Source organism: Thalia democratica, chromosome 4, assembly GCF_965202585.1.
Source record: "Thalia democratica chromosome 4, ktThaDemo2.hap1.1, whole genome shotgun sequence".
NCBI classification, from domain to species: Eukaryota; Metazoa; Chordata; class Thaliacea; order Salpida; family Salpidae; genus Thalia; species Thalia democratica.
Window position 1 is genome coordinate 53,733,184 of NC_139168.1, and position 21,812 is coordinate 53,754,995.

At 27.3% G+C, this 21,812-nt stretch overlaps 1 protein-coding gene across 1 annotated transcript in view; it reads left to right on the forward strand.

The window, feature by feature from the left end:
* Positions 1-21,812, forward strand: part of LOC145833723 (cilia- and flagella-associated protein 46-like) — a 148,969-nt gene that overhangs the window by 17,239 nt on the left and 109,918 nt on the right. The window contains exons 7-15 of the mRNA XM_082940879.1: positions 185-340; positions 3,182-3,310; positions 3,716-3,815; positions 10,791-10,889; positions 12,037-12,159; positions 15,955-16,030; positions 19,144-19,254; positions 20,307-20,416; positions 20,533-20,650. Coding sequence (XP_082797005.1) covers positions 185-340; positions 3,182-3,310; positions 3,716-3,815; positions 10,791-10,889; positions 12,037-12,159; positions 15,955-16,030; positions 19,144-19,254; positions 20,307-20,416; positions 20,533-20,650 — 1,022 coding nt within the window. The remainder of the gene's footprint in view (positions 1-184; positions 341-3,181; positions 3,311-3,715; positions 3,816-10,790; positions 10,890-12,036; positions 12,160-15,954; positions 16,031-19,143; positions 19,255-20,306; positions 20,417-20,532; positions 20,651-21,812) is intronic.

The window sequence follows — 21,812 nt, forward strand, 5'->3', positions numbered from 1 at the left end:
ATCAACTAAAGATATTGAACAGTATTTTTTTATTTCAATAACTTTTAGAATAAATACTTTCAAGAACTAAACTTTGTAGTAAAGATAATAAATTTATAAGGCTTTTGTAAACAATCTCTTAAAAAGTAATTTATTTGGTTTATATTGCTATAAAAGTTGATATTTTAGACTAATAATTTTTTAGCCACACGCATAAAAGTAAAAATCAATATGCTCTCCAACGTAATAAAGAAGAACACGAACATGATGAAGTAATTTGTAAATTAGTAGACATTGTAAACTTTTTAAGTGATGAAGTTTCCAAAAAAAACAATAGCAGTTTCCTAAGTTCACCTCAAAAGTATGATTTTTTTAATGTTTTTTTTGTATTGTTTAAGTTTTTTTACAGTTATAAGGGTTGCTACTGCTTTAAGCTAATTGAAAATTTAATTATAGTTAAACCTATTTTTTCTTTTGTGTTATTTTCGGTATGTTTTTTCTACTACTTATTTAAAGTTTTTAAATTTTTGTTGAAAGGTTATATAATTATACATTTACATTTATATCTGTTTGAAGGCACATATATTTATAATTTTTATATTACTTAGAAGGAATCTTTATTTTTATTAATGATATAGCACTTGGTTTAAGTATTAAATTGAGAAGTTTTGCTAATTTGTGCTGGGGCGGTTTTGTCATTGACAAAATAGGATTTAGAGGAACTTTTGGTTTATGTAGTTTTGGGAGACTATTCATCCTGGGTCTCATTGAACCAGTAAGTTTAATTTCTGTTTAAACTGATAAGTTTAATTCATTTTTAAAACAATGCAAACATTTGAAGTCTAATTACTTTCCAAACAGTATATATAGAAGAAAAAACTTAATACAATTAACCAAATATATTTCACGCTATTGTCGTCAGTGGATACACTAAATAAAAAATAGGTTTGAATTTTTTATAGTAAATGTAGTAATCATAATAAATAAAACTTAATTACATACAAAGTTAGTTACACAAAATATTTCAAAATACTAATCATGATTAGAGCTAATTAAATACAAACATATAAACAACAAAGAACATTAAGTAAATAGGGCAACACTATAATAAAATTCCCTTTGCCTACTAAGGGTAGGTTTTTGTACACAAACCTTAAAAAAACCACGTATAAATAAAATAAATGTTTGTTTGGAGAAGAGTATTAAAAAACTAATAAGTACTACATTTTCTGCTGCAAAGCTCAGAGTAATTTTTACATCAACTCCTTTGTTGACACCTGAAAGCAAAGACCAGATATCCAAGTTCGATAAGCCATGGTTATATACCAATTCAGTTCATATTGTGACAATAGTTGTATTAATCTAACAACAAGACAGCTGAAGAAAAGGGTCAAAAAACATATACTGCTTGCGTTGATAAGTTTTGAAAACATCTGAGAAAGAAAAATAAAGAAAATAAATTGATTAAAGTCAGGAATGCGGTAAAAAGATCTGCTATTGCTGAAAATTTGTTAATAATCAAAGTCGTGCATAAAATTCAAATTTGGACAGATTTATTTTAACTAAAAGTTGTTGTAACATTTTGACTTTGTTTAAATGAAGGCTTAATTTTAAATAGAAAAATTGTAAGCCAACTCAACAATATTAGCCTTAAACGCAGTATTACACTTTTTTTAATATGTTTATGGCTACTTGTTTGCTTTAAAAGTTCTTGAAGCCAAAGATGTCAACTTCTTGTTTACTCTTTTTGGATGAATACAAAATCTAATCCACATAAAAAAGAGTTTAGTTTCCTCTCATCAAAAACATTTAAAGACAAATTAATCACATTAGATTTAGGACATGATCTAACTTTAAGCTTAATAATATTTTGATATTAAAAACATTCTTTAACCTAAGCTTTTCTAATTGTTTTTTACAATGTTAATTCTTGTATGCTTTAAACTGATTAAAATTTTCGAAACTAAGCTTTTGAAGCTTTGTTTTGTAAGTTTCCATCATTGTTTTAAGTTTGGTTTTGTAATCAATGTTTTTACCAATTTAATACTTTTTACAAATATTTTCTCAGCTTTTTTGCTATGTTTAGTCTTGGCCTTATATATCCTCGCTACTAACCACATAGGACAACTAAACTTATCTAGGCACTGTTTTATTGAAGGTCGTTAGAAAAATAAAAAAGAGTAACAAAATATTTTGAAAAACCTAAAAAAGATTCGGGTATAGTTCTACTGCTTAAAATAGACTTTTTGAGCAAAATGCATGAGTTCGTAGATATTAAATTTAAATTTCTTTTGTTTGCCCCTGCTAGTGATTTTGACGATTTAATAAAACTCAAAAAACCATAATTGATTTACTATGAATAATGGTTAACAAAAAAGAATTAAATCAATCATTTATAAATGAAATTAAACCTATTGGTTCAGTCATAACTAGAATGTATAGTCATCCAAAACTACATTAACCACAGGTTCCTCTAAGACCTATTTTGAAAATGACAAAGTCGCATCAGCAAAAATTACCATGACTTTTTTATTTCATGCATGAACCAGTGCTACATCACTAATCAGTAGTAAAAAAAAGTTAATTTTTTTTTCCAAATAAAACGTTTTTGAATGTTATGTGTCTCCAGGTTTTGAACAACTTGTATTTGTGGTTTTTCTTCAGGTTTAATTAAACATAATTGTTTCTGAGCAAACATAATTATAACATTCTAGATAAAAATAATCTAAGCTGATATTTAGGGTCCTTAATCTTCGTAATTACCGTTTTATGTTGAAATCATTCAACAAAACTAGATACTGTTAAAAAAACGACGCTTTTACAAATTCCATAACTGCATTAAAAATTTAAGTTAGATTGGAAAAAGAACGTTTTTAATGTGTTTAAAAAACATTTTTTTGGACAAAAAAAATATAGGCAGTATATTATCTTTTAGAGATAACACTTTATTTTTATTTTTTTGAAAACAAACTGGTTTTAAATAAGTTTAAACAAAACTTTGAATGCGGCCCAAGGGCCGCAGTTTACTGACTTCTAAATGCTAGCTTTCCTTTTGTTTTGTGATTCCAATTAAAATTTAATTAGAATCACAAAACAAAAAGAAAGCTAGAATTTTTAGGAAGTAATGAGGAACTGTTACACTATTATAGTATAATACTGTAGTGTTTAGTTTTATATTTACTAAAAGTATTTTATTTCGTAGAACAAATGTTCGTTCGGAAAATTTTGAATTCTCAAGAAATGAAAAAATATTGACTGAGCAGAATAAAGTTATTACCAGCAATGAAAAAAGGTCTATTTTCGTAGAAGAAAAGTTAATGAGCCGGTTAAAGTCAGTAAACGATTTGCTTATTCTACAGATAATAAATTTTAATTGATAAAAACAAATTTTCACAGTACTATTTCTTTATTTAACTAACATATATTTCTGTGTGTCAAGCGAGTTAATGCACTTATACAAGTCCAAGAGATACACTTAAGACACATAAACATTGGCTCGATAAATAAAAAAAAGTACTGTGAAAATTTGTTATTATTTAAATTCCAGCGAACTTGTTTTGCTAGGATCTTTATTAACAAACGATTATTTTAAAGTTTTCAATATTAGTATATTTTTATCTGTTTATCTACACTGCAGTTTGACTTTTCTGAATTAAAAACATAAAAATTACATTACATCTTTATATTTTATTAATTTTTTTTGTAATTTATATTTTAAACTTTTAGTTGTTCGCAGGAGCTCTGTTTTATATGAAATAGCCCGTGTATGTACCGAAGAAAATGCGTTGCATCTAGCTAGTACCTGTGTCAAAGCTCTTAAGAAATGTGATATTAAGGTTAAATTAATTTTTTATTTATAGATTGATACAAAAATAGGTATTTTTTTACGAACTTTTTAAGTTCTAGTTTGTTTGATAAATACACAGCGTATGTAGTAAGTAAAAGGTACGTATATACACATATATTATATCTATTTATAATACAAAAAAAAAACTTATGTTCGTATTTTTTACTAAAGTATCAACGTTTAACACATTTCATCAGAACAATATAAAGCACATAGCAAAATGTTCTAAAGAATCACAAAAAAAAACACATTATGACGTTTCAAATAAAATAAAAAATTTCAGTTAGCTCATCTTAAAAACAACTTATGTACAAGTTAACTTATGTTTTTTCTTGTTTTTGGTTTTATATGTTGCTATTTTTTGTTATTGATTAGTGTTTTTTGTACTTTTAACATACATATTTTGGTTCTGAAGACAGGGTTGCTGTATTTATTTTCTTATATTTAAGGATAACTGTTTTTTAACTTTTTGATTTCATACTTTTCTAGGCTACATAAATGGCATGTCTTGTTGTTTTTTGGTTTTGTTTAAGTTCTGCTGAGTATTTATCATTTTAAATTATAGTCTTTTTTTGCGTTTTTTAACTCCCATATACAGTTTGATAATTCGGTATTATGTCTTTTTAATTTGTTGTTAAAGCTTACTTTATGATTGCTCTATCTATTTTTTGAATGTTGTGCTTGTTGAACCCACGTAAAATTTTGTTATGTTGTTTGTTTTTATAGTAGCTTGGTAGATTGTAGTTTTTGCCAGGCAGTTATTGTTTAAAAGGCACTTTTCTTTCCTGCAGTTGCAGGTTTTTTTCTTGCTGTTTGAGGTTTAGGTTCTTTAATTTTTTATTATTGTGTTGAAGAATTTTTGTTTTGAAATTTTCCATGCAGCCATAAGAAGTTTTAAGTGCGTTCCTGTTGAAAATTTTGTGGTATGGGTGGTTTGCGTCAAAGTGTTTTTTACCAACTTTAAGAATTCTTTGCCTATTTTAGTAGCTACAATAAGGGAAAAAGGTGGTTGAAATAAACAATTTTTTTTTTGCTTTTTGGTATGATAGATTGAATTTGTGGTTGGCGGATTTGAGTGCTGATTGGTAATTTTGTTTTATACGGTTAAATGATTCTTGATTACTTGATAAATTGTTTAGTCTTTTGTTTATAGTTTTAGGTAATTGTTTAAATCTATAATATATATTATATCTATAAATGTACGACAAAACAAAATTATAATTCAAAAACAGATTTAGATTTAATTAAATAAATCAATTTTCACTGCGCGCACTTCAAAGGGATTTTAAATAGTTTGTTTTAACGTGTAAAAAAAGCAGTACAACTGTTTCATACAGCTGATTGCTATGTTACTCAGTTGTTTGAATTCGAAACTTCGATTGTAAATTATAGTAGTAAGCAAATCACACAAAAAAACGAAAAACATTTAACGTGATTATAAATTTTGTACAAGACGCATATCAGTGCAAAAATCAAACTTCGTTTGAAATTAACTAAAAACTACAAATAAATGACTATAAATTAAAAGTTATTGAACTCTAATATAAGCTTTTTTATATGCAGGCAAGACCGCTTTTCTTATTTAAGCATCCTCTTGTTTCAACGCATACACAACGGCAGTAGCTTCTTTAAAATACATCCTACATACCGGGTTATTACAATCGACTATAGGTTGTGCTCTTGTTATCTCCTCCTAAGTTGTTCTAAAATTAATGTTTTTACGGATTAGATCACAAAACAGTCTAAATTTTATACACTTTACCTTTTATACACAAGGTTTTTTATGGTAAGCATACCAGAATCTAAACTGAGTTGAGCGTAAGCCGATGTATAACTTCTATTCAAGGTCTATTTACTTCGAGTAAACTGTTGCCTTGTGAATGATAAACTCCTAACGGCAATAGCCCCCTTTCAAATTACATTTGCAGCCTCCAGCGCAATTACATTGACCCTCTCTGAATTTGATTATTTTGTATAATATCTTTTGATTATGTACTTTAATCAAACTCTCTAATTTAGTCGTACATTATTAGCTAATTCGCGTATTATACCTATTTAAGATTTTTGATAGTGGGTTGATTTTATAAAGTTTCTACCTATGTTTGTCTCAACTTAACTGCCAAATAGGAGTTACGCCAAATTATTTTTTGTTTTGTTTTATTTTTATTGATCGTTTAAGTTTTTAGCTCAGATTTTTCAAACTTCACTTTGTCATTTTACCTGCTTTTAACCCGTTGTGTAGGCCGTGCTTTAAAAAAGCTACTGCTGTTGTGTACGCGTTGAAACAAGAGGGTTGCTTAAAAAAGAAAATCAAATTTTAATCGTCTTGCCGACATATGAAAAAGCTTCTATTACAGTTCAATAACTTTTAATTCTATAGTTACTTATTTGTGGTTTTTTAGTTTTTAGTTGTTTATTTCGAATGAAGTTTGATTTCTGCACTGATATGCGTCTTGTACAAAATTCATAATCACGTTAAATGTTTTTCGTTTTTTTGTCTAATTTGTTTTCCTCTATAATTTACAATCGAAATTTCGAATTTAAACAGCTGAGTATTATAGCAATAAGCTATATGAAACTATTGTAGTGTTTTGTTTGAATTTTACACTTTAAAATAAATTATATGTATAATTAAAATACAACTTTTTTTTTATAGAAACAATTCTTTCACTGTTCTGTGAAACAGAAGAGATCCTTAATCAGTTTATAAAGTAAATAAAAAAAAACACCCAAGTCAATGTACACAAGAAAGTAAGCTAAAACTTTAAGTTTTGTTACGTTATCAAGCTAATCAGTTCAAAAGTTTTACACGCTAAACTTGCATAAGCGTTTAAAGTTATTTAAAATAACAGATAGAGAAATGTTTACAATTACTAAAGAACTCAAAGCTAGATTTAGATTTAATTTTGAGATCTCATGTTTTTTAACGTCCTCTACAATCTTTCATAATTACGTCATAGTGTTTTTTTTGTGTAATTTGTGTATTAAAGCACATTTAATTCAATTCGAACGGCTGAAGATTACATGCAATAGCTTGTATGAAACAGTTGTACTGATTTTTGGAATTCGACAGTTTGTAATAAACTATATCTCTACATACTTATACGTATCACGTACGTAAATGTATATGATGCTAAGAAAAAAAAAAACGTGTTTTAAACTGTACTTTTTCTATATAAGCATATGTACTACTTCATAAGATTAGTATAAGTATATTTACCAATATAAGTTCATGTTTTTAGTGCTTGTCAACGCCAAAAAGTGGTACAAGTTTAATTTTAAAACAATTGTAACTTGTTTTTTAAAGAAAGGTTGACGTGAATATTATAGGTTAAATTTTTAAGACTAAAAAAATCACAAATTATTTGAAATATAGTCACATTTACAAAATACTTCATCTATAAACGTATGGCGGGCAACTTTATTGTCGTCATTTTCTTGAAAAATTAAAAATGATGTATGAGATTTATCTAATCTTCTATTGTTATGCAAAGAATATCAAGTTTTTTTAAAATGTTTATTACATCAATAGAAAAAATGGGAACGGGTCAAAGTTGCACGAAGACAAAATTGCACAAGGTTACTAAATTGCACGAGGAGACTAAATTGCACGAAGACAAATTTGCACGAGTTACAATTTTGCACGGAGGGTAACTTTTGCACTAGAGTAAAAAAAAAACTAAATTATTAATTAATAAAAAAAGAAAAAGAAAGTTACTGACCGAGGGTAAGGGTTAGGGGTAACAGTGATAGTAAAAAAAAATAACTAATAACATTTTTTATTTAAAAAAAAGAGAATAAATAAAAATAAATTAATTAAAGAGAAAAAAAGCTACTGATCGAGGGTAAGGGTTAGGGGTACAGTAATTTAAAAAAATAAAGTTCAACCCGTGCAAAAATGTCTCCGTGAAATTTTATCCCCTTGTGCAAAAGTGTCTTCTTGCAAAAGTATCTTCGTGCAATTTTGTGCCCTCGTGCTAATTTGACAGCTACCCGAAAAAAATATATTGTCACATGAAAAAAAAGAGCCTACTTATGACTAAAGTTTGAATAAAGACATTTTGAATTAAAACAAGACAACTATTATCAAAAAAAAAAATATTAAAAAACATTTTTTTTTTTAATTTAAGTTTATACTTAAATAGCTTTAAAGCTGTTGGAGAAGAACTTTAATGATTTTTTTTTCTCTTTCCATAATAGACCTACGGACCCTTCCAAAAACGTTGTTTTAAAACTTTTTATTAAAAAAAAAAACAGCAAAAAGCGATTGGTTACTAAGTATAAAATTTACAAGTTTGTAAAAACTTATAATAAGCGATTTAGCTCATATGACTTAAATATTTTTATCATTTATTAGAAAGTTAAATAGAATGTCTAATTTTTAAATAAATAAATCTATAAAATTGAGTGTTTGCGTATTTAATTTGTACATTTTTCTTATTATGCTTTATATACTTAACTATTACAAATTCGTTTCGTGTGTTTTTTCTTAAGATTAAAGAAAGATAGCATGATGAGTTTGTAAATGCTACAGTATAATCATTTCATCAAATTATGAAACACTAAAAAGTTAGTTTAAGCCGGTGCTACAAACGTTAGCTTTAAACCTTTAAATAAATTTTTTATGCATTAAAACCACAATTTAATTATATTAACTTTATATTGAGTTATAGTTCCAATAAAGAGCTCAACTAGAAAGAAGCAAATGAATATTAGTTAGACAATTTCAGATTGATAGTTTTATTCAACACGGTGTTTCATGCAAACGCAATGATCACGATTAAAAACTCTATAAAGTAAGATAGACAAAGCCATATATACTAAACAACACTAATCAACACTTAATATATTCTTATTACAACTGGTTAATTTAAATGAGCTTGCTAAATTAACAAGTATAACTCTCTGCTGTTGATTCTCTGTTTTCATCTTTGTTTAAGTCTTGTTTAGTAGGTACGGTTTCTACAGTTGAAGGTTTGGTTGTAGCTGCGTGAAAATCTGCTAACAGCTCGAAGTTACTTTGTTGGTCTCGCCTCTTAAAGCTTGACGCTTTATCGGCCGAGTGTGCACGTTTTGTGTGCTTCTTGACCATGCCAGTGATGTGGGTTGTTGACATGGCCTTGGGATTCTTATTTTTGGAACTCATTCTTCCAGGAAAAAGCTAACCGCAGAGTTTCCGTGAAGAAATCAATTGCAATTAGCCGAGATAGAACTCAGAAATGCAAACAGATAAGAATTCTCCGCAATTAACCAAGTCGACACTCAGTAATGCGAATTGGTGCGAATTCTTATGCAATTAACCAAGTTGGAACTCAGTAATGCGATCTGTTGATTTTTCACCGCACTTAACCGAGAATGAGCTCAGTAATGCGAACTGGAAACGAGGTATAGCTAGTCGAGGCTCGACTTAGTGTAATAATGACCACTTACCGTAGTCAATTAAAAATTAAAAAATACTTAACAAATGCTACTTTCGTAATCTACCGTTAACTTACTATAATCTAACTTAGATAATTATAAACTTAGTTAGTTAAACTAAACTGATAGATAGAGAATTGCTAACACAAAGTTTATTTTACACCAGAAAACTATTATTACGATACAAAAAAAAGACACTCACACTCGTGCAGGACAAAAGCTCAGGAACTAAGTTACCACAACAAATCACTGGGCTGACTACTACAAGACGTCTCGAGCTGGTTTCTAACGCCGGTATTCGTTTCGGGTTGAAACTCAATCTCTCGAACAAACGTTTTTGCGGACTGGCTACGTGAAAAATAAGCCTCTACGCTTAAAGTGTAATCAAACAAAGCCCTCTCTAAGTGATAACAAATGCCTAATACGAAAAACCTTCGTTGGCTGTAAACATAAAATGCCTAAGCTAAATTGTGTAAGTAAAATGTCTCTTCGTTGAGTGTTATTATCTAAAGCCTTATGCCGAATGTATTCGTTAAGTGAGTCAAAACTAAAAGCCCTCGCTGACTGCGAAATAAGAATGTCTCTTCACTAAGTGTATAATCAAAAGCCCACGCCCTTCTTGCGACGTTTATTTTTATGCAGTCTGCTTTTCGAAGAAAAAAGATTTCTCTTCTCTTCACAAAAGCAGTGCGAAGCAGGCGCAATGCTTACACAAGATTCCAAAATGCTTAATGGCCAATTAAGTAAAACCTAATAGATAAGTACAAAACAGATAAATAAATAACTAGAAAACACAAATGCAATAATAATACAATAAAAAAATAAATAAAAATAAACTAAAAACAAGATAAAATAAAAAATAAAATGCAAGCACGGATGTGTTATACTTATAAAATTTGTAAATATGGACATGACAACATTATAATTTTAAATAAAATTTAGCTAAGTGTCTGCAATTGCCAATTAACTCAGTTCTGGAGTTGAGGGATGATTTTTTGTCGGCAAATGCTATTTCAAGTCTTTCTACATTGCACAGTGAGCAAATTTTGCTCGGTTTGCGTTGATTAATTTTATGTATTATCTTCCACTTAACGTTTTTCTTGGTCATTTCTTTGCTGAATTTGGCGGCATGGATGAAAGAGCTTAGTTTCGTCAATTCTCTCAGATTCACAATTTAGCAGTTTTAATCAAATGGTTTTACATTGCTATAAACTTGCAGCAGCCCATTCAACTAAATTACTAGTTAATATAAAAATTAATTGAAGTAACATTTTTACTGGTTGATGGCTTATAAAGTTTATGATTTGATTCATAAAACAATATCTTGTAGTTTTATTTTACTTTTTATCATTTGTGTGTATTTTATTCATATTAAACTGTTATAAATAACTTTATTTTAAATATTAGTTTATCCTAGTAATTGCGTCTTATTATAGAAAATAAAGACCAAAATATTTTTACACTTTTGTATAAGTATACAGCCAAATTATATAATTTAGCATACTTACTACTATTTATTAGCATTCACGTATTATTAATCTATTAGGATCAAGTTACTGCTGTACAAATAGAATTTCTTGAATGTGAATTAGCATTAAAAGAAAGTGGTTGCAATAAGTACCAGTTCACAAAAAATAATGTGAATGTTAGTTAAGTTCTGTAATTTTAATTTTATTATTAAATTTACTGTAAGTGTTGACACTACTTCGATTTATAAGTATGTAATTTTATTTTATATCTTCTTAAAATTAATTTCGTTTAAAATAACTTTTTAATACTTTAGTTGAAATTTAGATATCCATCACTAAGTAGTTTACTTTTCATTTATGTTGTCTTAGAAATTTTTATTAAAGGTATAATTGAATATATAATATCCATTTGATATCTAATTATAGCTTTTATTTTTAAATTTGTCAGCTGTAAACATGACTAATTGACCAGCCTTTGTTAAATTCCTTACTGTCTTTAAAAAGATTATGCGTATTTTGTTTGCCAAAGGAAAATTATCTTTCCAGATTTTAAGTAAGTACAGATGAGCTCATTGAGCGAAACTTTGTCTACTGATTTGAAAAAAAATATAAAAGAATAAATGTTATTTTATTTGCGTTTTACGAAGTGGAGCAAATGAAAATTTTCCCCAAAAAATATTAGTGCAAAATTTAAGTATGTTTTTAATACAAAAAATAGATAGCGCAAAATTTTCTTTACTTAACTTATTAAATAAGCTTGATTTAATTTTAAGAGTAGTTAAAATAAATAAATTTGAACTTAGCTAATTTAAGTATTGAAATAGCTGTAGTTCTTACTGTTTTAATTTTTATAAAAAATAATCATAGGTTAGTTGGGAAGGATCAAGTATAACTTTAAAACTTCATGAAGTTATAAATAAATAATTTTTTTCGGCAAAGGTAGAAAAAAGATAAGAGAATAACACTACTAAGGCATCTAAGTATAAATAAAGTTATATATGTAGTATATAACTATTCAAAAATATAGATTTAAGCGTTTGTTAACAAGAGATCCTAGCGATACAAGTTCACTGGAATATATAATAATTACAAAATGTACAGTATCCTTTCAAAATTGTAATAAAAAAAGCATACTGTATAGTTTGTTATTATTATATGTAGTATATAAATGAGTTTTTTAAAAGTATAAATTGTATTAGGAAGTTGTAAGCCTTTCATATTTTTCCTTAAGTTGAACGTTTTTTATTCTTTTTGTTTTTAATCTCAGTAATTTCAAAAATTGTTTTTATAGTTATGCATATAATAAGTTATAATTTTTCAAAGACTCGAGTAAATATTCTTAACCACATGATCTCTGTGCTGAGTAGTTCGAAAAGCATGAAAAACGGAAACCTAGTGCAGAGTGGATGCGCGAGCGTGTGGAATGTTTGTCTACCATTGTTGCAAGTTTGTTTATAGTTTAATGTGTTTTGCGGACTAGAAATAAGAGTTAATTATGGGTTTTCATGATATTTTTCAAAAAATATAAATGAAACATATCAAAAACTTGATCTATCTAGGTGTGTTAGTTTAAAATTTCATTGAAGATATAAAAATAGTTTAAACAAGGTAGGTTTTATAATTCTAATGGTGTTTATTTTAAATTGTAGTATATTTAAACTAAAGTCATAAATATGATACACTTAAAGTTGAGTAAACTGTATATGAAAAACAGAAAGGTTTGCGAAGCAATTTTAACTAGATGTATTACAAATTGCTTTCGTTTCTCAGTGACACGTATCGAAGTCAGAGAAAAACTAGCACTTTAATTGTATATAAAGTCTAAAAGGCCGCGTTGGTTGGTCTACTATAAATAGAGGTGCAATAAATAAGAAACAGTAGTTGAAAAAACAACAAAAACTGAAAGACTTATAATATCAAAAATTCAAAATAGGTGGCTTTAAAAAATAAAAGTAACACAACGTTCTTAAAAACTTTTATAGATTTCGTTTGTTATTAAGTCAATGAATACAAGTTTTAAGAAAGCGAAGTTTCGTTTACAGAGAAAGTTTTTAAGTGCCTGCTAAAACAAAATTGCGGTTGCTTAACCGTAGCGTAGCTCTTTTAAATTTTAACAAAATTCACGCAATAACTCAATAAACGCGCATTCGCTTTAGAAAATTTTAACTGCGACGTTTAATGTTAACTACGCTGAAAGTTTTAAAGTTCTACTTTTCTTTTCTCGCAAAGCTGGCTTTAAATATCTTTAAAAACTTCTCTTTTTTCTGAGTATCGCAGGCGAACGAGAAGCTATGCTTACACTTACTTTTAAATTATAAATAAAGTTTTTTGTTATAATGTACTCCTTACAAATAACTTTTGTGAAAAATTGTACATGTTTGAAATATATTAAACTTAGTTGTTGTATTGCACTTGTAATTCTTTTATAAAACGTTTTTTAAACATCTATGATTAGGGGTAGGGAGTACTTAGGTGATGTTTACTGGACACGTTTAAACATATGATTCGGATGTGTTTAGTATTCATTAACAAGAATTAAAAAACAATGTCCTGGGGGAAAAATTTTGCACCTCATAAAACTGATTTGAACACCGAAAATCACATATTTTTTAATTTTTGACTTAAATAGTAATTAAGTCACTATACATGTCCAAAACTTAAATTTATATCTGAAATTAAAGCTTATAATTGTAGGCATACATTTAAAGACAATTCATCTGCTTTTAATGTATAATGACGTCATAGTCATACAAAATATGCAAACTTTTTCTGTAAAATGGTACTTATTATTAGTTATAATTAGTTCTTCTGCAGTTTTTACTTTTAGTTTATTTCATTTTGAATGTCAAGGGAGTGGAGTCAGTCAACCAGAAAGATATTACTAATGTAATGCAATTTCAATTGCATGTTGATATAGATATAAAATACATTCTAACCAACTTAATCACCTTAAAATTTATCACGAACGCAGGTTTACTAAGCTTGGGTATTTGCAAAGCCTTCTGTTCATTCGAAAGCTTATACGCGAAACACATCTAAACAACCAGCATGTGGAAGTCGTTAAACTACTGCTCGACTCTAAGTTTCTAGTCATTGTGTAAAAAGTGCCAGAGAGTATTTATGTTTTCTTATGATTTTTCTGTGCTGTTAGTTGTTACAAGTTTAGTAAATGTATGTTGTATTTTCTTCGTTAAATAAACACTTAAGCATAGTTATTGCTAGAATTTTATATAGTTTATATAGTTTATTAAGCCATGGTGGTTTTATGTATGTCGCTGTTACTTAATTACTGGTCAGTGCTTTGAAAGCTAATAACAAGTTTGATTTTTGTGCTTTGTTTTTTAAAATTAAAAAAAATTAAATTCAATCTGCTTTCTAATTGTATCTAACTTTAATTTTTTTATAACTTATATCTAACCATTATAAACATTCAATAAATAAAGTATACATTATATCAAGTTTCTGTTGCTTTTATTGCCTTTACTGTTGTTTAATTTGTTTATTCAATAATTAATGTTTGTAGTTTTACTTTTTATTCATAATAGATTACATATTACTTTTTTTTTTGAATTACGGCGCTTTACTGCTTTTTCGAACATAAAGAATAAATTGTCTAAGTTTGTAGTATAATTAAATCGCTAGTCCAAATGTTCATATATATTGTGACGTAATTATTAGATATATTTTTTCAATGATTAGTAACCAGTAAATATTTAGAATTAGTACTTCCTTCATTTTCATATCCATGGTTGCCACTGATCAAGCTGAGAAAAATTTCCTGACTTTTCCTGACTTTTTACTAAAATTTTCCTGACTTTTCTAGATCAAGCTCTTAAATTAAACTTATTCTAATACACATAATCTAACACTTGAAACTATATAAAGCTTTCAGTCTAATTTTAATACAGGTTAAAAACAACAGTTTTTTGCTGAATTCTATCATCAAACTTCCAGTACATCACTTAAACCATCTGTGTATGATTGATGTTTGTAATAAACAGCTCTATCAGCAAAATACTTGTATTATTACCTTATAAACACAGCTTGTCTGAAAAAAGACACAATTTTTTAGCATTTCCTAGCATAAATGTATCTAGATAATAAATATATCTATATAAATGAGGTAATTTCAACTGTTTAATTTGTATAGCAAAGTTTTTTAATTTAGTTTTAATGTTTGTAATCTATTTTGAACAAAAATTGAACAACAACCATTAATTAGTGAATCAATAAAATTTAATAAAACTTAACAACGGTGAAGACAATAAAAGTCACAGAAACTCGATGTAACGTGTGTATTATATATTAAATGCTTGTAATGATTAAATCAAAGTTATATAAAATTAGGAAGCAAATTTAGTTCAAATGTAAAATTCAAAAATGAAATAATTTAAGAAAACAAAACATAAAAAAGCTTATATTATATATATATAATTGTATATAACTTTGATTTAATCATTACAAGCATTTGATATATATTACACACGTTACATCAAGTTTCTGTGACTTATACGTATACCTATAAAGATTCATTTTACAATAATTTATTTTGACTAGATTAAACAACCAGCTATGCATTTTAATATTCAAAAAGCACCATTTTGCAGACAAAATTTGCATATTTTGTGTGATAATGACGTCATTATCCATCAAAAATAGTTGAAATGTCTTTAAATGTATGCCTACATTTGTAAGCTTTCATTTAAGATATAAATTACAAGTCTAGGACATGTATATGTGACTTTATTACTTTTTATGTTGAAAATTCAAAAATTTTAAAATAAATTTTCGATTTTTGGGATGCAAACTTTTTTCTTAAAAATTTTCTATTTTTTTGTTGAATTCTTCTTAATGAAGCCAAAACACATCCGGATCATATTTTAGAATGTAAATTTTACAATATGACCAAAAAATGTGCTGTAGTCCCTATTCCTACTATAAGTTTGACTTTTGAGTAAAATATTTAAAATTTATATGTCAAATACATAAATTTTTATATTAGAAATATTTTAGATAATACATATAATTTTTCTAAAGCACATACACATAAATTCGTATATTCTTTTAATTAACTTTTAGTCTTACCATTTTATGTTTGAAGGTAAAATTTTTTTTTTTTAACTTTTATTAGTTATAACCTTCAATTGAGATCTAATAAGTGTTAATCGAATTTATAACTTTATTTTTATATAACTTAATTGAACAACTTTTTCTTTGAAATACTGCCTTAATTTCAAACAGAAAGATTTAAGACATCATACTACAAGAGCCTTGCTTTTAATAATTGAATATCTTGAAGAAATTTCATCAATGAACTGTAAGTTAAATGAAGTTTTTACACTATGTTTTATTTTACTTTTACAAGTGTATCGCTAATTTTATTTAAGGTATTGTAGTTTTGGCATGATAAACTTATATATGCATATAACTTTCAAAAGTTTGTAGATTTTAAAGATCATGTGTTCTGAATTAATTTACTTTAAAGTAAGAATACATTTTTGGTATTTATAAAAGTCTATGTTTCTAAAAGCCGATCTAAAGGTTAAACATCAGCTTTAATAAAAGTAAATATTTTTTTATTAATTTTTTCTAACTATTTACTATCAACTTCAAGTATTTTTGCGTTGTATTTTGCTTGGTGAATGCTTTTTTGACCAAAGATTTGGCTTTGTTATTTAGTTTTATAATTTTGAGTTTTTATATAAAGTTACAGTAAATATTAGATATATATATATATATATATATATAGAACTAAAATACACAAAATAAACTTTTGCTTGGGACAGCTGTTTCTGCGTTTAATACGCGTCTTCAGCCAAGTTTTATTCAATGAAAAACAAACTTGTAAGTACAGCAATAAAATTATACAAAATTAGGTATTACGTAATAATAGAATAGATAGTTAATTTTTGACAAAATTATTAACAGAGTTTTTAGATAAATTGTTTTCGATAATGTATGCAGCCAGTTTGTAATTCGTTTCTTTTGTTTAGAGATTCAGATTTTATAACTTTTAAAATTTCGATTTTTTCCGCATTGCACAATTTACATCCGTTTTTTAAATTATACTTATTTTTCGTTCTTGTTAATATTTCCCACTGAATTTTAAAATTGACCTTGTAATTTTTTAGTTTCCAAATGTACTGCGATAATGTTGTCGTATTTTTATGTTTTTCGTGTTTGAAGCTGTACTTGTGCTTTGTGTAGCGATTCTTGAACGAAAGTCCAGTCGAGCCGACATAAAACTTAGTCTGATTTTCAGTTACGACTGTCGCTTTATATATAATATTTTCCATTAGGCAACTTCCATTTACCGGGCATTCTTGTTTTTTGCAGTCACACATTCGCCTCTCTTTGTCCTGCGTGTCTAACATCTTTCGATTGTGTGCCATTATAAGTTGTTTCATGTTTGGCATGCAGGAATAGGACACTTTTAGTGTCTTCCTGTTAAAAACTTTACAATATGGATGGTCTTCAGTAAAGTTTTTGTCCTCAATCTCTAGGAAGCGCTTCCCAACCCGTGTTGCCACACTTTTGCAGAATGGAGCATTGAAATATAAAATATTTCTTTTCCTTCTTTTCTTGTTGTTACCCTTCTCGCTTTTGTGGCTATAGGCTAACTCGTGATCGTACCCAATTTCTCTTATAGCTTCCTGGTATTGCTGGGTTGTTTCCTTAAAAATGCTTTGACTGCTAGAAATCTTCTGGAGGCGGTTATTCACTGCTACCGGTATGTGTTTTAAAACATGCTCTGGGTGGTTTGACTTGCTATTCACATAAACCGTATGCGCATTTGGTTTTCTATACGGCTTATGGCTTTCATTTTGAAGATCTAAAGTTATATCTAAGAAGTCTGTTACAAACAGATTGGCTTCGATAGTGACATCAAAACCAATGTTCTTAAAGACTTTTCTTAGATGTTTGACTTTTCTCTCCATATCTGGTCCCGGTAGAATGTCCACCACTGCTAAACCATCGTCACGGTATATACCAAAGTTACCATCTCTAAAGATTTTTTCCTTCTTCAATATATCTAAAATATATAGGCCAACCAGTTCGCAAATTTCTGCGCCATGAAAGCTTCCCATTGGTACATCAAAGCTGTTCTTGTTATGCTTTTTCGACCATGGTTCACCTTCGTGGAACAGTACTGATTTGCAGCAATGTCTGATTAGCTCTTTTTCATTCTCCGTGATTTTAGTTAGGCCTGCAGCAAATTTGAAGGAGTTTTCCAAAATTGTTGCTGAGATGGCTGGATAAAAGCTCACTATATCAAATTTGATAAACCTTGAAGTTGATTTATTGCTTAAGCTATTGAACCACTTCAATACCTCATAAGTGTTTTTCCATTGTATTAAATTACTTTTTGATCTTATAAGATTGTTGATTTTATCTAAATTTGTTTTTGCAGGTTTGCCAATAAAAGTTTTTGCCGGATTAATTATTCTACAACTTAGTTTATTTGGGAAGTTTGGTTTATGATCTTTTAAAGTAATGTAACATTGTTGTTGAGAAAGTTTGGGAATTTTACCTTTTATTTTGTTTTTCAATACTATTTCCTTTGCTTCATTATTAATTTTATCGATGAGACTGTTTTTCGATTTTTTGTATGTAGATGTAATGTTTTCTGTAATTAGTTTTTTATATTTATCCGGACTAATTTTGTAAAGGCTGAATATATATATATATATATATATATGTATTCAAATACTGAACTAAACTAATTAAATTTTAACAGGGTGTGATTTTTAACTTTCAAAAAACTGTAAAACACAAGTTTAATGTAATCACGAATATTAATTTTTCAAAAATTTTGTGTTCTAACTAATTAAAAAAATCTACACAAAAACAACTCATTTTGAAAGTGTTTAATATAAATAGTGTTGCGTTTTTCTGGTTGTTTTTGTAATCTTTTACTTTTTAGTTTAAGCTTAAAATAATTTTTTCTTTATTCTTAAACAATTTTATTCTATGAATTCTATGATGTTGGAATTTGCGTATATTATACAATAGAAAATTCTCAACTTAAGTTTTTTTTTAGGAGACGATTTAGATTTGATTTAATTTGTTTCAACTTTCAGTCAATTTTTAATTCTATCTAAAACTTTTCTTTAAATTGGTAAACACTAATTTAATTCAAAATAAAAATCTTAAAACATACCTGTTTAACATTTGATTGTTTATGACGTAACTGTTTTTAACTAATTTTAAAAATTATTATACTACACTAAAATTAGTTTTAGTAGTCTTTCTTTATCCGATGAGTTGCTTAACGACAATATTAATAAACTTTCAAACTTTTAAAATGTTTATGTATCACAAAGTTATTTATGTGTAATTTTTTTAAGTTTAAAATTTAATTTTTGAGTAACTTACCTTAAATTTATTTACAACTACTTTAAAGAAATAATGTTTCTAATATATGCACAGTTGAATTTTGCTGTCAAGTTCACACAGAAATAGCTGTGACTTATGAAAATTTGGATAAATACGAAGCAGCTATTAAGCATATCAATCAAGCTATACAGTACGATTTTTCAGGTAGAAATAGTTTTTCATTTTTGATAATTTTTACAATAAAGCAAAGTGTCCCAAAGTTGGTCATATGGCAAAGCGGCCAAGGGGGGCATGAGACCATAGTTTTAAACTTACGTTAGATATTCTGGATTTGGTTGTGAAGAGCAAAAAAAAAAGCCTCAGATGTATTTAGTGGTAGTTTTAAAACTTATACTAGATACTCTAGAGTTGATGGTTACGAGCAAAAAAAAGAAAGGTTTTAGGTTTATTAAAGGGTAGTTTTTTGAGAAGATTTGTCGGAGGGGGTCATAAATTTTTTAATATTTTTAAGGGGGGCTTTTTGCAAAAAAAAGTTTGGGAAATCCTGCTCTACAGCATTCTTCCGGTCGAGAAAACACTTTTGAGCTAAATTTTTTTGTAATTAAATTAATATTTTTATATAAAAATGTTAAAACAACTTAACCTAATAGTAAAAAATAAAAATTGTTAAAAAAAATATTAACAAGCTGTGTTAATTATTTCAACACTTAGCAAGAGATCTTTCATTTATTAAAAACATTTAAAACTCTGCTGAAAATACAATTATATAGAAAAATAAAATGGAGTTTTAGTTTAAATATATTTAACAAGGAATGAAATTCAAAACTAATAAAAAGTACTTTGAAGTGTAAATATATACACGTAATACACGACATATTACAATATTATGTAATTCAAGTATGACAATAACGACTCAATCAAAAGTATAAAAGTTAAAACATTCAAAACATCTAGTAGCTTCAATAGAAAAAATGTTTATAGTGAAAGTTTATATTTTTTAAGGGTGTTATTTGATCATCTGTAAACATTAGTGGTTTTAAAGTGTTTAGATTATCTTTATTGTATAGTATTTAATATTTAGTATAAATGAAATATTAAATCAGAATTTTTTAAGTATGCACTTTGTGGCTATTTTTAAAGTATGTACTTTGTATGTACTAAGCATGTAGTTAGTACAGCTGGAAGACCGCTGTACTAACTTAACTTTCTTTAAAATTATTAGTTCATTTTGTTGTTTATACGAGTTTTGTGACTAGGCAAATACAAAGAAAGATTGTCAATGATTCTGCAAAGACTTACGCTATCATCTCAATTGTATCAAACACCAAAAAATCCACTTGATGTTGCTGCAATAATAATTGAGCAGGTTAGATATATCAAAATTTTTTAATTTATTTTACTATGAATATATATACAGAACAAAGCTTTGGTATATACTTAGTCATGATTTAAGTTTAAATTAAGTAATAATTAAACTTAAAGGCTAAAAAAAGTGAAGAAGGTTCCTTGACTATGAAAAGATCTTTGTTAGCAAAAGTTGGAAGTCATTTAGCTCCTGATGCTTTTCAATACGTTTTAGATGCAGAAGATTTTAGTAAAGGTAAACTCTTTTGTTTTACTAAATATATGTTTTAGTAGCTTATATATTTTTGTAAGTTCATAGAAGTTTTTAAGTATTAGATTATGCTCTTCGAATTAAAACATTAAATATAAAGTATTTTAGTACTAAAATAATCTGTATCTTACTTTGCATACCAATTTAATAAAAAAAAAAGTATAAAATTCAATAAAAACTAACTTTTTGCTCATTTTTATTTTGCATATATTTCCCACCCGTACACTTCCCATCCGTTTAATTTTATATAAAAAATAATTAATTTGATTATTGTAAATCCTAACCAGTTCCAAGCTAATAAATTCTCGTCCAAATCCATTCTCAGTCAAGTTATCATTTTTTAATTAATAATAATCTTACGTACATTTTATAATCAATCAAAAAAAAAAAACTGTTGTCGCTATCGGTGGCATTCTACTTATACACTGTTATGGGCCTGGTTTAAAACACAACGTGTGCTTTAATTTGTATAAAAGATGTCCCCAATATAACAAGTAAACTATAATTGATTTAAATAAACTAATATGACTTACTTACTATTTACTAAAGGTTTAATAAATCACTTACTTATACTAATCTAAACGTAGTTCAAGTCTGTAATAATGGTTATATTTACAATGAAATTGCGAAACAAAAAGAATACCATACATCATAAAGCCAATGAATCGAGTTATTAATTCTTTTAAAAGACTAAAATACATGAATCTAAGAAGCTGAAACTAAGTGTTTGTTTAAACTCATAAAGTGTTCTAAAAGCAAATTAAACTCGATAAACAAGATTGAAACCATTAACAACTAAATGCAGCGAAAAGCCGCCATGACTTAAGTTGGCTGCTACGCAGCCGAAACTAAAAGCCGATATTACGCGTTTTTTTTTTCAATTTGTACTCCGCTTGAGAGAAAAGAAAAAAATAAATAATAGAAAATTACCGCGAGAGCGGCACACTATTATAATGTTATGTTATAGTTTTTATTTAGATTAAAGGGATTAAAGTTTTTACCCTTCTAGACCAACTTCAAAATATAATTTATGTTTATTTAGTTGAAAGAATTTGAAGGCAATTACCGGTTGCGCGGTAGTTCAGTTTATTAAAAACTTTTAAACCGACTACTGCTACTACGACAGTTAAAGTTCAAACAACTTAAG